General features: G+C 40.5%; 1 protein-coding gene across 2 annotated transcripts in view; it reads left to right on the forward strand.

Annotated features, from left to right (window-relative positions):
- The window catches only part of CMIP (c-Maf inducing protein), a 130181-nt gene that overhangs the window by 75226 nt on the left and 42656 nt on the right, over positions 1-12299 (forward strand). For both annotated transcript variants that reach the window (XM_086847563.1, XM_086847564.1), the window contains exon 3: positions 4029-4079. In XM_086847563.1, the coding sequence (XP_086703689.1) occupies positions 4029-4079 (51 nt within the window). The remainder of the gene's footprint in view (positions 1-4028; positions 4080-12299) is intronic.

The following is a 12299-nucleotide window of genomic DNA, read 5'->3' on the forward strand; positions in this document are numbered from 1 at the left end:
AAGTAGTTGGGGTGCAGAGCAAATACTTCCTTTTTCAGCAGAGATATAAATTTACTCACATTGACCAAAGCTTTGCATATGCAGGCATTTAATCTCTTGCCGAGTTTTTCTTCTGTGAGCTGTCTTTTTAAAGAAGGAGAGTTTAATCCTATGAGTAAAGTTTATACTACAGCTGATCCCAGGTGGCTTTTCCTCTCTGACTGAACCTTGACACCCCAAAAATGGGAATATAAAATCCTTCAGAACACAGTTCCAGGATCAGTTAATCTTAAAAAAAATACTGCCAACATTAGATGTTCTTAAAGTAGATATTATTCTTCCTCATTGGAATAATAAATAAGCTACAAGTAGTTTAATCTTCTTGTGACTTTTAAGAGTTTTACTCCCACATTTTCCTGTTTTCTAAAGTATTTTTCTACTGTATTGTGGTTATACAAAAACAATGTGAGGTCTTGATTGTGCAGGAAGCTCAGTTGAACCATGTGTCACCCATTACCCCATTAAAGCCACTGCATTTGAGAACAAAATTATGCAGAATTGGGACCTAAAGTATTATTTTGCATAGAAAATAATACCTCTGTATAGAAGTACACTGAAGAATTGTAAAATCTTCATTTTACTTCAGTCCTGTCTCATTACTATTTGTGACAACAGCAGGCAAAACATTTCTAGCTGGTTTTTTTTTTTTACGTAGGAAAGGTAGCATCAAAAGAGCGGGATAGAACTAGACTCACTGAGAGGGAAAGGCTGAAAGTAAGAAGAGCTTTCCCTGTGTGGTCAGAATGCCTAAGGAAAGCCTGGTTTAAAGTCTTTTCTGTCTCATTTTCTCCTTTTTATTGTACTCTAGAGCTGAACAAGTAGAGTGAACTATGCCCTTAGCTGCAGTAAAAAACCGTAGGTGTCAGTTCCCAGGAAGTGATGACTTCAGTGCAGAAAGCCTGGGTTCTGTCAGTGCACACCAGATAAAATTGTAAATGTCTATGTGTAGCCCCATAAATGAATTGTGGTTCCCTCCACTGCTTTACACTTGGGTGCTCGTTGCTTAAACTTCAGAGATGTTGCTCACAATAACCGAATGCTCGAGTAATTCAGTGCCTGCAGAGCTGGCTGGGCAGCTGAGCACCCACAAGAGCTTGGCGGCTCTTTTTTCATCCTGGCATGCTATGAACTCACTGTTCCTTTGGTAAGAAAGAAATGCTCCTTGTAGTGCCTTCTCAGTGTAAGCCTGAAAAAGAGGAAGGAGGACCAAGGGATGCTGTGCAAGAGTGAGATCTTTGTTTTCCTTTGCAAAAGATGCAGCATTTCCTGCATGGTGCTGTGGTTTTGCTGGGGTCAGGTGGCAGGAAGGGTGCTCTGGGAGATTAGTCCCTGCAGCCTGGGAGAGTGGGCAGTGCTGGTGTCAGGCAGCTCCCTCAGGATAAGGGTGGTTGGGGTAAAGCACTCAGTCTGTGCTGAAAGTGGTGTAAAGAGTGCTGGTGAGTGGCCATTGGCCTTCCAAGCTTCTCTTACCACTGAGTCCTGATCACTAGTAGAAGTGTGGGGTTTCTCTAAAGGTTTGTTCTTCCATTTTCTGTTGACTTTGCCTTGATTTTCCTGGGAAGTGGTCTTGAGTAACAACCTGAGCTCTTTGTGTTTATAGTGGTTCAGGTTTCTAACCTAGACTCAGGTGCCAGTTTGCTTGATCTCTTCCTTCCAATAACTCTGTGTAGACAGTGCTTGGTCCCTCACTTGGAACACAGTCACTTTGCTAATTTTACTTTTAATATGCTTTCTGTATATTGCTGCCATAGAGTTGTACAAGTCTTTCCTTTGCCAGTTTTGGATTTGTCTTGCAGCATTCTTTGTTTCTTTTCTCCCCCAGTATTTGCAGTCCACTTGTGCCTCCTCCCCTGCATGATGCTGTTGTCCTCACTGACAGTTAGGGCTCCAATCGCTTCCACAATCTATCTACACACAATATTCTCTAATTATTTGCTGTGGTCTTACAATCTGTACTACTGACATCATTAAATTAGGAGAATAATTAACAGATCTCGAATTAGGGCTTCAGCATTTGTTCTTACTTTTAGACCAGGGACTGAATCTCGTTGACATTTTGCCTCTTTGAGTGAAATACTTCCTTCCACTAGAATAGTTTTGATTTTATTGATTTAAATAACAGTATCTTAATTTGTATAGTTCCTATAAACTCAGTCTTCCTAATTTTTTTAAGGATGTAGTGGATCTTTACCTTGCAGTATTATTGATAAAATTGCTTAGTTTGCATGAAGCCTACAAAAACCTTCAGTTTTACTTATTCTTTAAAGGACTTTGATGCCAGAATTTGAAAAGGAGGTTTTTTGTTCTCCTACATGAACCATGTGTCTCCTTAATAAAAGAAAAAAGGTTCAATTTGAAATTAATTTTTTCAAAGAAGTCTGTTGAGGTTTTAGAGCATTCTCTCTGGGCAAAGATAAGAAATGTATATAATAATGTCTTATTAATTATGTTAAAAATATTCTTCTGCCTTTTTATGACAAATTGTTTTTGACCTGTTCATTGTATTAAAATGCAGTATAAACTCTATTGAGTTGAAATTGAATTCTATGATATACAGGTAAAAAGTCTGTCTTGTGTTATAATGCCCACATATACGTAGAATACTGTGTAAATAACAGAAAATCATTAAATGTTGGCTGACTGAAATATCCTGAAGATCTGCACTCCAAATATTTTTACAATTTTTCATTGCATGCAAAGAGGAGAAAATAGAAAAGGAAGTTTTTTATTTACATTTATAGCAATTTCATATTCTGATATGTCAGCATTCTTCATGAAACAAAGTTATGGATAAATTCTGTGGTCAGCCAAAATTATTTTTAATATATTTATTCCTGCTTTATTGCCTTGACGTCTACTGGAGGAGCAATTGATTCTCATTAAGATATAAATAATATGTAATACATATATAAAAAGATATTACTCCATTTAATTCAGTTATCAGTCCAGATATATGTCACTGAACCATCAGTAGCTCACCTTGAGATCAAACATATTTTTGGTAACCATACAGCATTTTTGCTTTTGGTATTCCTGCCATTATCAGTGAACTGAATGAGTGTTAGGAGATTAAATACATTCTGTAGTGTGGATTTTGAATGCTTACCTGAAAAGGTGTTGGGGAGTGAAACTTGTTAAGTGATGCTTTAATTTGCAAGAAGTATGTGCTTTTTGACTGGCCAAAAACTCACTTTATTTTTTTTTTTTTTTTAAACATGGATTTATAGGCTAACCTGTAATTTTCACTGTTTCTGTAAAACATTTTGAAATGTGAGTAGAAATTGCCTGTTGGCAGTGTTGAGGTGGAGCTGGAAAAGCCAAAGGGCATCTCTACCCACTCAAATATTTCAGACTTATGTCACCTTGTTAAGGCATGCATATTTACGTCACTGTACATGCTTTCATATTTTTTGATACCAAGCCTTTTGACCTTTGGGAGTGTTGAACTGTTCCTCCATTGGCTACGACCTGGCTTCACACTGGGAATTTCTGGCAGCTGTGCTTAATACAGACAGAAATGGGTGATGGCTGGGAGTGATTATTGCAACATTTATGCTGTTGCTGCAAACAGTCTGTGCATGTATCTGCACGTCTGTGTCTGCTGTGCTTTTCACTGTTTTAATATCACTGAAAGAGCTAAGACATTATTTGAATTGCTTTGGGGCCAGCTGAGGAGCAGGACAAGAAAAGAAACCAGAGTGTGGAAAAAACCCACCCCTCCTGTTAAAATGTCAGCCCATCTTCCTATTCTGCTTTTAGTAATTAATGGCAGAGGCAAATGACCCACACGTGATTGAATTCATGGAGGATTCTTCACAGTCTTTGAGCTGGACAGCATTTCATAGGAGCTTAATATTTTGTAAGGTTTTGATTCAGTATTTTATAATGCAGCAAAGTCTTTGTGTCATTGGTTATAATATAAAGTACCTGAGTGACCTGAAGCACCGGTAGAAACTAATGATTCTGTCTGTAACTTTTCTTTATTGCAGGCTGCAAACAGCTACCTGAGGGATCAGTGGTTCCATTCTTTGCAGTGGAAGGTAAGTTCTGTACTTCATCTTCTTCATTCTCTGCCTTCAAGAATACTTTTTAGAGTTCCCTGTTTATTCACTGTCAAAGCCCTGAATGGATAAAGTCTTTTCTTGCAGAAACCCTAAATCAGATTATATCTACAGTTTTAACATGTCTGTGTCACGAATGAAGTGAGCACATTGACTTGTTACACAACCCAGCTTTATCAATGTGTGACTGGCTTCAGAAAGTAGATAGGCAGTTAATTCACATTTAGAGCACAGATTGGATGGTTTTAGTTTTGTACTGTGAAGTGTAATATGCTACAGTGAGTACACCTCATCATATCCTCTGGACTCTTGGGATATTTTGAGGTTTTTTGTTTGGTTGACTTTTATTTTTCTGAGAAGCAAGGGACAAAGAGTGTCTTTTAGAGCTGTTTACTGTATGTGTAACATCAATCAGTTATGCATCAGTCTGTGTTTATACTTCAGGATGATTTGCAATTAAAGGCAGTTTCCATTTCAGAGACCTCAAGCCCTTTCTCATTTTCAGTGGGAACAATGGACTGATTGCCCTGGGTAGGGAAAGTGGATCACAGTGACAACATTGTCTCTCAAAAACAGCACATTCCTCATTGAAAACTGTAGCTGCTGACCTTTGGATGGAATCTGTATGGATCTTTGATGCACTTGGAAACAAGTTTTGGCCAGATGCTGGATATGGTTGTCCTCCCTTGCCTTGCAGTGGGAAACACAAGCAGTAGCTTTTCAGCTCTTGACTTGTCTTCAGCAGGGTTTCAGTGAAGTCAGCCAAGTTGGCTGTGCAGCTTATCAAGATTCCAGCCTGCTGACAGCAACCACATGGAAAAATATACGGAAAGCCCTCCCACCAAACTGGTTTTGTTGTAGGTGTATTTGATAGTTGCAAAATAGTTGTGTGGCAAAACTACAGTGTTGGTGTGCTTTATGTAGCCATCAGTGTCTGGCAGAATCGTGTTCTGAGAGGTTCCAGGTTCTTATCAGCAAAGCCAAGTGTTGAGATCTCCTTTCCCAGACCACTGGCATATTCTCCAGCCTGTTTCCCTGATTGCCCAAACGAGAGTGGGACGGTAGTGCTGATAGCAGGAGGCTGGGTTGTGGTGTAGCACTTTATTTTGGCCTCTTGACAGTATCATTAACACAGTACCCAGCCAGCCTTGATGTCTTTGCAACTCCTGAGGATAACAAAGCACTTAAAGCATTCAGAGGCACTATCTCCATGCGGCTATTATTTTCTCTCCTGCTTTGGAAGGGAGGGATGATCAGAGAAAACGTGGATAGAAATGATGGAATTTCTTTTTCTACTTCGCCCCCAGTCAGGATAGTTGTGGTACCAGTGTGCTGGTGGCTCATGCCCCCTTTGTTCCTGCAGTGAGAGGAGAACTGGGGTTGGAGGTGCAACTCTGGAAAACATCAAGATATGGTAAAAGATGCAACATGGCCCTGCCGTTCAACCCACCAAATAAATTCTTAAAAAAAAAAAAAAAAAAAAAGGTAAAGAAAGCAAGCCAGGCTAGACAGAGTGACCTGGCTTCCTTACATGCCTTTCAGTCATGGAGAAGGAGCTTTGCTCTGTGGGAGTTGTTTTTAAAGTATTTCTTAAACTTTCCAGTGCTCCTGACCCAAGCCTCTCATTTTGGGAAACTTTGAGTAATTTAACTTGGTGCAAAGTAGAATTTATTTTTGCTTTCCTGCTTCCCTCCCCACCCCCATTAAATTTGTTTCTGAAAAACAAGTGAAACATTATCTTGATTTGAAAGCCCTTCCCTTTACCAAGAATAGCAAATAGTGTTTTCCCATAAGAACAGTGACAGGGTTTAGTTACTGCCTAGGTACTTGGCACTAAGAAATTCCTCTTTGCTAAAAAGGAGGTAATTTAGTTTTTGGGTTTTGTTACCTAATAGTTGAGAAGAAGAGCAGCTGGTAACTTTCTGCTCTTCAGCAGGTTTAAGTGAGATCTCAATGGGCTGAAGAAGCAGGACAAGCTGTCAGTGTACAAGGGAAGTGAGGGAGTGCAGTTGGGTGTCTATCTTAGTGAAGTCTATCACTTTACTGGCACTGTAGCCTATGACTTTAAGAGCTAGGTTCATCTCACTCCATAATTTGTATGGTTTGATGATTAAGCAGGTAGTGAGGGAACCCACAAAAAAACAGGAAACCTATTCTTCTGGAATGGGGCATTTACACAAAGCACCAGCTGGCAGAGAGATCGCTGCAGCTGTATTATAATTGGGTGGTTGTGCTGATGAATGATATATTTGTCCAGTGGTCTTACAAATAATAGGTCAAAACATTTCTGTGGGATGTAGAACACAGATGCAAACCGGTGCAGATAGCTGTAACAGTTGTTCAGGGGAAAACATTCAACAGAGATGATCTTGCTGTTCTTTGTACTTGTGTGGTGGGAGCATTTAGGGAGCCTAGCTGAACCCAGAGCCCCAGTGTATTTGGCACTAGATTAAAGTTTCATTTTCTGCCCAAACAGGGCTGGAGGAATCCACTGTACAGAGAGCAAACTGATATTCTGAGAACTTCCAGCAGTGGGGATTGCCCCCTCTTAAATTACAATTATGGGAGCAGATTCATATTGTGTCAGTGTCCTTCTGACTCTTTTTTCCTGTGCTTGAAGCCTTGGGAGTCAGATGCTGTGTGTACCCTGACCTACATGGGAAATATGGGAAATAAGTAGGAACAGTCAATAGCTTTGTCTCAAATATTTGGGGAAGCTCTAGATTCAGAGACATACACTGGTTTTGTAGGAAGGTGCTAAGGTTTGTGAGAGAGCTTTGATATGGTGCAGTTTTAAGGTTTAACAAGCTGTGGGAATTCAATTTGCCAAGCAGCACCCTGGACATTATTTTTGTTCTAGAGACAAATGTGGAAATAAAAATCAAGACTAATTTCTTCTTGCAACCCAAAGAATAATAAAAGAGATGGTACAGATTAACAGAAATGAAAGAGAACCAAACACATAATTACCCATGTTTTAGATCCAACTCCAAGAGGTTTTATGTGTCATCCAGCTAACTAGCTGTCAAGATGCTTACACAGCATCTTGTTGTGTCTTTTTCCTTGACCAGGAAAAAGTTTCAGTTTTTAATTGTGTCTTTTTCCTTGAATACTGTGCTCAACGAAGTCAGCAGGAATGTAGGGACAGCATGAGTTTTCCTTATGTAGTCACCTTCTCTTTGGCTTTTCCATTTCAAACCCTTCCACTAAGGGTTAGTCATAATTCCTCATTTAATCTGGATATCAATGAGTATCACAACTCCTGAAGGATTATTGGCCACCTCAGCCTATATTTAGAAATCCTGATTTCCTTTGGGTGGTAGCTAAGCCAAATTATCTTTGTCCAGAGAATAGACAGAACATGTTAACAGCCCTCCAGCTCCTCAAGCATAAATCATTAATCCATTGTGTAAGGAAAGTTCCTCTCGACCAAGGAGGTTGGATTGAAACCATGATACATAATCTTTGGTATGTGGAAGCTGATAAGTCATAACTGTATCAATAAAGATAACAACACTTTCTGTGCATATACAAAAGAGAATAACACATGCAGTTCATTGCCCTCTCTGGATCCAGGGCAGATACAGTGGTAACCAATCGCTTCTGTAGGGGACAGATACAGCTACACTTGGCAAGACTTTGTGTGCATTTGTAGTGCTGAGCAGAGAGGTACCATCCTCTAGAAATGTGTAGCCCCATTATACCACATGCTAAAAGTATTAATCATCAAAAGGTACACTTGACTAATTTAGTACCATGTTACATTTTGGTTAGAAAGTCATCGGTGAGGTTTTTTTCTCAGGAATCCTTAGGTCTTCTCTCATGGTGCAGAGTGCAGGTATAGATTTACATTTTTTAGTGTGAATTAAGCTAAGTTCAAGCGGGGCATGTTGCATTTTTTATTGTGCTTGATAGTAAGCCCTGAACACTGCCCTCATTGTGGGGTGAGTTGCTCGTGTTTTCTGGTCAGCTGGGTGATGCAGCAGTCAGAATGTCAGTTGACAGCCTTTGGGGGAATGTCCTGAATTGACACAATACAGAAAGAACAGACCCAGGTCTGCAGGAAAGCATGAAGCATGACTCAAACTGAGCTTTGTTTGACCTGGATCTTCTAGAAAGGCTTGCCTGTACCTTGTGTTTCCCACTGATGCTTTTAACCAGTGCCCGCGTGTCCCCTAATGAGTTCTGCTGCTTGGTTAGGGAGTTTACACATCTCTTAGCAGGGACAGTGCAAATGTGTTAATTGTAGGATTGTTTAGGTTGGAAGGGACCTTTGAACATCATCTGGTCCTCTCTCCACCCACGCCATGCTTGTCCTCACGCAGTGCAGGGTTTACTTTGAGGTGGTAGGAGGTTGCTGAGCTGAGGGGAGCAGCCCCCTCCCCATGCTGCTCATGATGCAGCCCAGCATACATGCACACCCCTGACTTGCAGTCAACACTCACATTACTTTTTGTTTTAAAATTAATTTTCAACCCAGACTCCATGTTTTGAATCCCATGAATTAGGAAACTGGAACAATGTTGTCATTTGGGATTTGCAAACATTTTGCATTGAATACTAAAACAAGCGATGTTGGCTTTTGTTCAAAAACTTTAATTTTGGATTAATACTTCCCTAGTTCTCATAGGGATTGTTCTATCTGTGTCTTCAGGAAACAGATACTTCCATGCACAAGCAGCCCTATTAATTGCAAAGGGATTGACTGTCAAATAAAGTCATACTTGACCTGAATGATGATATGTGCTCTGGTCTTTACTGTGATCAGGTTATGACTTTCTTGTTCATTAGTATTGAATACTTTTTATGCAATAGCCATGGGTGAGTATCAGTTTTTGTATCAAATGGTGAATGTTCAGTGTGAGTTACTCTTCTTTCAAATGTAAAACTGCAGAGTATTAAGTTAAGAGCAACTGTTCTCAAAAGTGTGGTAAAGCCTTCCTTGTGTAAAGCATCTTTACGGCTTTGTCACCATGGTAATGATTAAAAATAGTGCTGATATAGAGTGGTGGTTATATAGATTTTAAATTATGACATTAAAGACATTTACAGCCTTGAATCTCAGTAAATCTTGCCTTAAAACTGTGAGATCTGGAGAAAAATCACATTGGATGTAGTTAAAATGGCCGGTGTGTTTAGTGTCCTGATTTATGATCTGAGAGAGGAAGGTTTGGTACTCAGTGACAATTCCATAGCCCTGTGCTCTACTGCATAGTGAAAATACTATTTGAAGGGCTCAGCAGTTCTTGGGAGTGGTAGTCCTGGACTTCAGACCTCTCCTTGGTGGTTACCTAGCACACAAAACCGTAACTCTCTTGGCTCTTTCTTTGCTTTCTTTAGCTGAAACACTGAGGTGTTTTCAGAGAACAGGGGAGTTTCCATTTTCTTTTACTTTGAGGTAAAACAATAAATAATTATTATACAATTAGTCCAATGATGGTTTTTTCTTTTGTGTCCATGGGCAAGTCAATAATATAATGATGGGAACCAAAGCTGTGGAATTAAGTTATGCCTGTCAAAGCCTCAGGGCTTTGGGAGCATTTTGGGCTTTGATGACACACTAGTTTTGGAGAAGCAGCTTTATTGCTTGGACAGGTAAAAGGCAACACACAAGATTTTGGCTGGTAGTTGTACTCTTCCTCTGAAGTGCTTGGGTACCAGTTATGGGAGACCATGAAGAGGTTTTCAAGATATCCTGCCTTTCCTCTGCATCATGATTCTCTTCTAGGCCAGACTTTGTAGGAAACAGGTGTGGGATCCAAGGGATGTGTAAATGGATCTGTGTTGCCAAGGAGTGAGACTGGTACCAGTTTGAAAGTTTGAGCTTTCTGGTGAACATAGTGAGACCATTTTTCAGTTTTTGATGACTCTTCTCATGGTGAAGTTGATGTTTGCTGGCATGGTTTGTTCTTCTTTTCTATATGAAAGGTAACGTGAAATGCAGCTGTGTGTGCCTGCTGTTCATCTGGTGATCCATAAAACCACCCTGTCTGTTATCTGAACAATCTCATTGCAAATTCAGGAGCAACATAATGGAAATCTTGTCACACTTACAGCCTTTTATTTCCATAACATTTATTTTTTGTAGTTAAGATGGGGGATATATTTTTTGTCTTTTTTTTTAACTTTCTTTTTGGCTTGAGATATCTTCATGAGCACACGAAGTCTGTTGCCTCTCACATATTCCAGCACAAGTTTGACAGTCTTAGGCCATCTGTTATCAGAAGTCACTTGAAAATTCTTGGCCTTGTTTTCTGTTTCTGGGATCTCATTTTGCTAGAGGTAGCTGTGCTGCCACAGCAGAAAGGCACAAATCTCACTTGGGAGGTGGAAATGAATAGATGAAAAACAGACAAGATGTTGACAGAAAGTTGTTTCTTCTATTCATTGTACAAAATGCTGGTAATATTTTAAGAACTGGAACAGGTGGAGTGGATAGATGTTTTTTCGAGCTTTCACTGCCTTTGCACTGGGAAAATACCTCACTCTTTCTGGGGGACCACTGGAGCAGGTTCCTCCTGGAATGTACCTCTGCAGCAGTGGCAGCTGAGCGCGGGCTGTGCTCTGTGTTGGCTTCACATGAATCACTTCAGATCTGGGAGCTGAGTATCCATGTCAGCACAGCACTTTGTCCAACCCAAGGAGGCTCTCGGCACGCTGGGATGCAAGCCTGGATCTGAGCTGCTGCTCTGAGCTGCCCTGCCCTCATCCAGCCACAGGCACACATGCTTTGTGCACCCGTAGCTGCCTCCTGCATTGCCAAAATTGCCTTTTTTAAGGAGGCAGAACTCGAGCCAATTAATGGCCTAGTGGTGAAATTTGAGTAGAAACTAGATAGTTATTTTCTATCTTGCTTTAGCTAAGTCAGGACCAGCTTGAAATTTTCCCCTCTAGACTTGGATGCTATCCTATTCAAACTAATATTAGGTCTGAAGATAGAGGGGTGTCAAAAACAGCTGAATAAACAGGTCAGCTTGTTATTGTGTGCTTAGGTCTCAGCTCTGAAGAGGAGCAGATACAATTGCTGGAATATGTTGTTCTCAGGAATGCTGAGCTGCTGGCCAAGAGGGATCCTTGGGTTTTGTGCCCGTGAATTGCTTCTCCGCATTATTTCAGGGCTGACCTTATGACTAATTTTTTGCAATTCAGGATTTTGAGGTCATGGTGACCGAGAATTTCACCAAATTACAACTTCTTATCTATAGCTGTCATAATTTAGAGCTGCACCAAAATTATTCTCCTGTTCAGGTTTCTGGCTGCAGCAGAATGGGTTTTTAGGAGATCTCTTGTGCAGACAGGACAAGACTGGTAGGCTTTCCCAGGAGTGTAATTATCCTCCTCACATGATGCATTGAGTGTGAAAACCTAACTCTGGGAGATGACACATGCTAAGTGCCTTGTTAAGCTGCTGCCATGGGGCCCAGTTCTGCATTCTGGATGTTATGAGAACTCTTGGTGTCAGAAGACCTCCATGACCCTGAAGGATCAAAGGGGATCTAGGTGTTGTTCTAAATTTCTCTTTGATTTCTTGCACAGTTTTGTCCTTAAATTATAGTTATACATTATGTATTAGGCTTTATAAAACTGCTGCTAATACCCAGAGAAAACTGTAAAACAGTATATTGCAAGTGTCACAGCCTGTATCAACTGCACTAGCTCTTGCTGTAAGCCTCATGTTCATCTAGTCTGTCACAGCTTCTTGTCTTTTTTTCCTAGAACACTGGTGGTTTTAAAATTAGGGAAAAAAAAAGTATCCAAAAGCAAGTATGTCCTTCATTCACCTCTCTTCATTCAGAGGCCATTGCATTGCAGTTATTTTCCGTAGCCTTAATCTCTGGTGCTCTTTACAGTCTTAAGATGGGAATACTGGATTAGGCTGTGACCAGAGGAGAGATCCAGCAAGGACAACAGGGATGTTGTGAGTGATTCTGAACATGAGATGGGCAGTGGTTCTGGGGGCACCTCAGAGATCTCTGGTTCTCAGCAAGGACATGAGTCTTGTGATCAGAAAGCTGTGAGTCTTTGTTCAGTCTTGCACATCATGCAGCACTTGTACAAAGGAGAAGGAAATTGCAGAGATCCAGTGGAGTTTTGGTGGGCTGAGAAGTTGCAGTAGTTTGGGGATTTGTGCTGATGTGGCACAATAAGATGCAATATAAAAACATGGGACAAAGTGATGGGAATGTTTCAGATGCAAAT

The sequence above is a fragment of the Cyanistes caeruleus genome, chromosome 12 (assembly GCF_971803275.1).
Source record: "Cyanistes caeruleus chromosome 12, bCyaCae1.hap1.1, whole genome shotgun sequence".
Lineage (NCBI taxonomy): Eukaryota > Metazoa > Chordata > Aves > Passeriformes > Paridae > Cyanistes > Cyanistes caeruleus.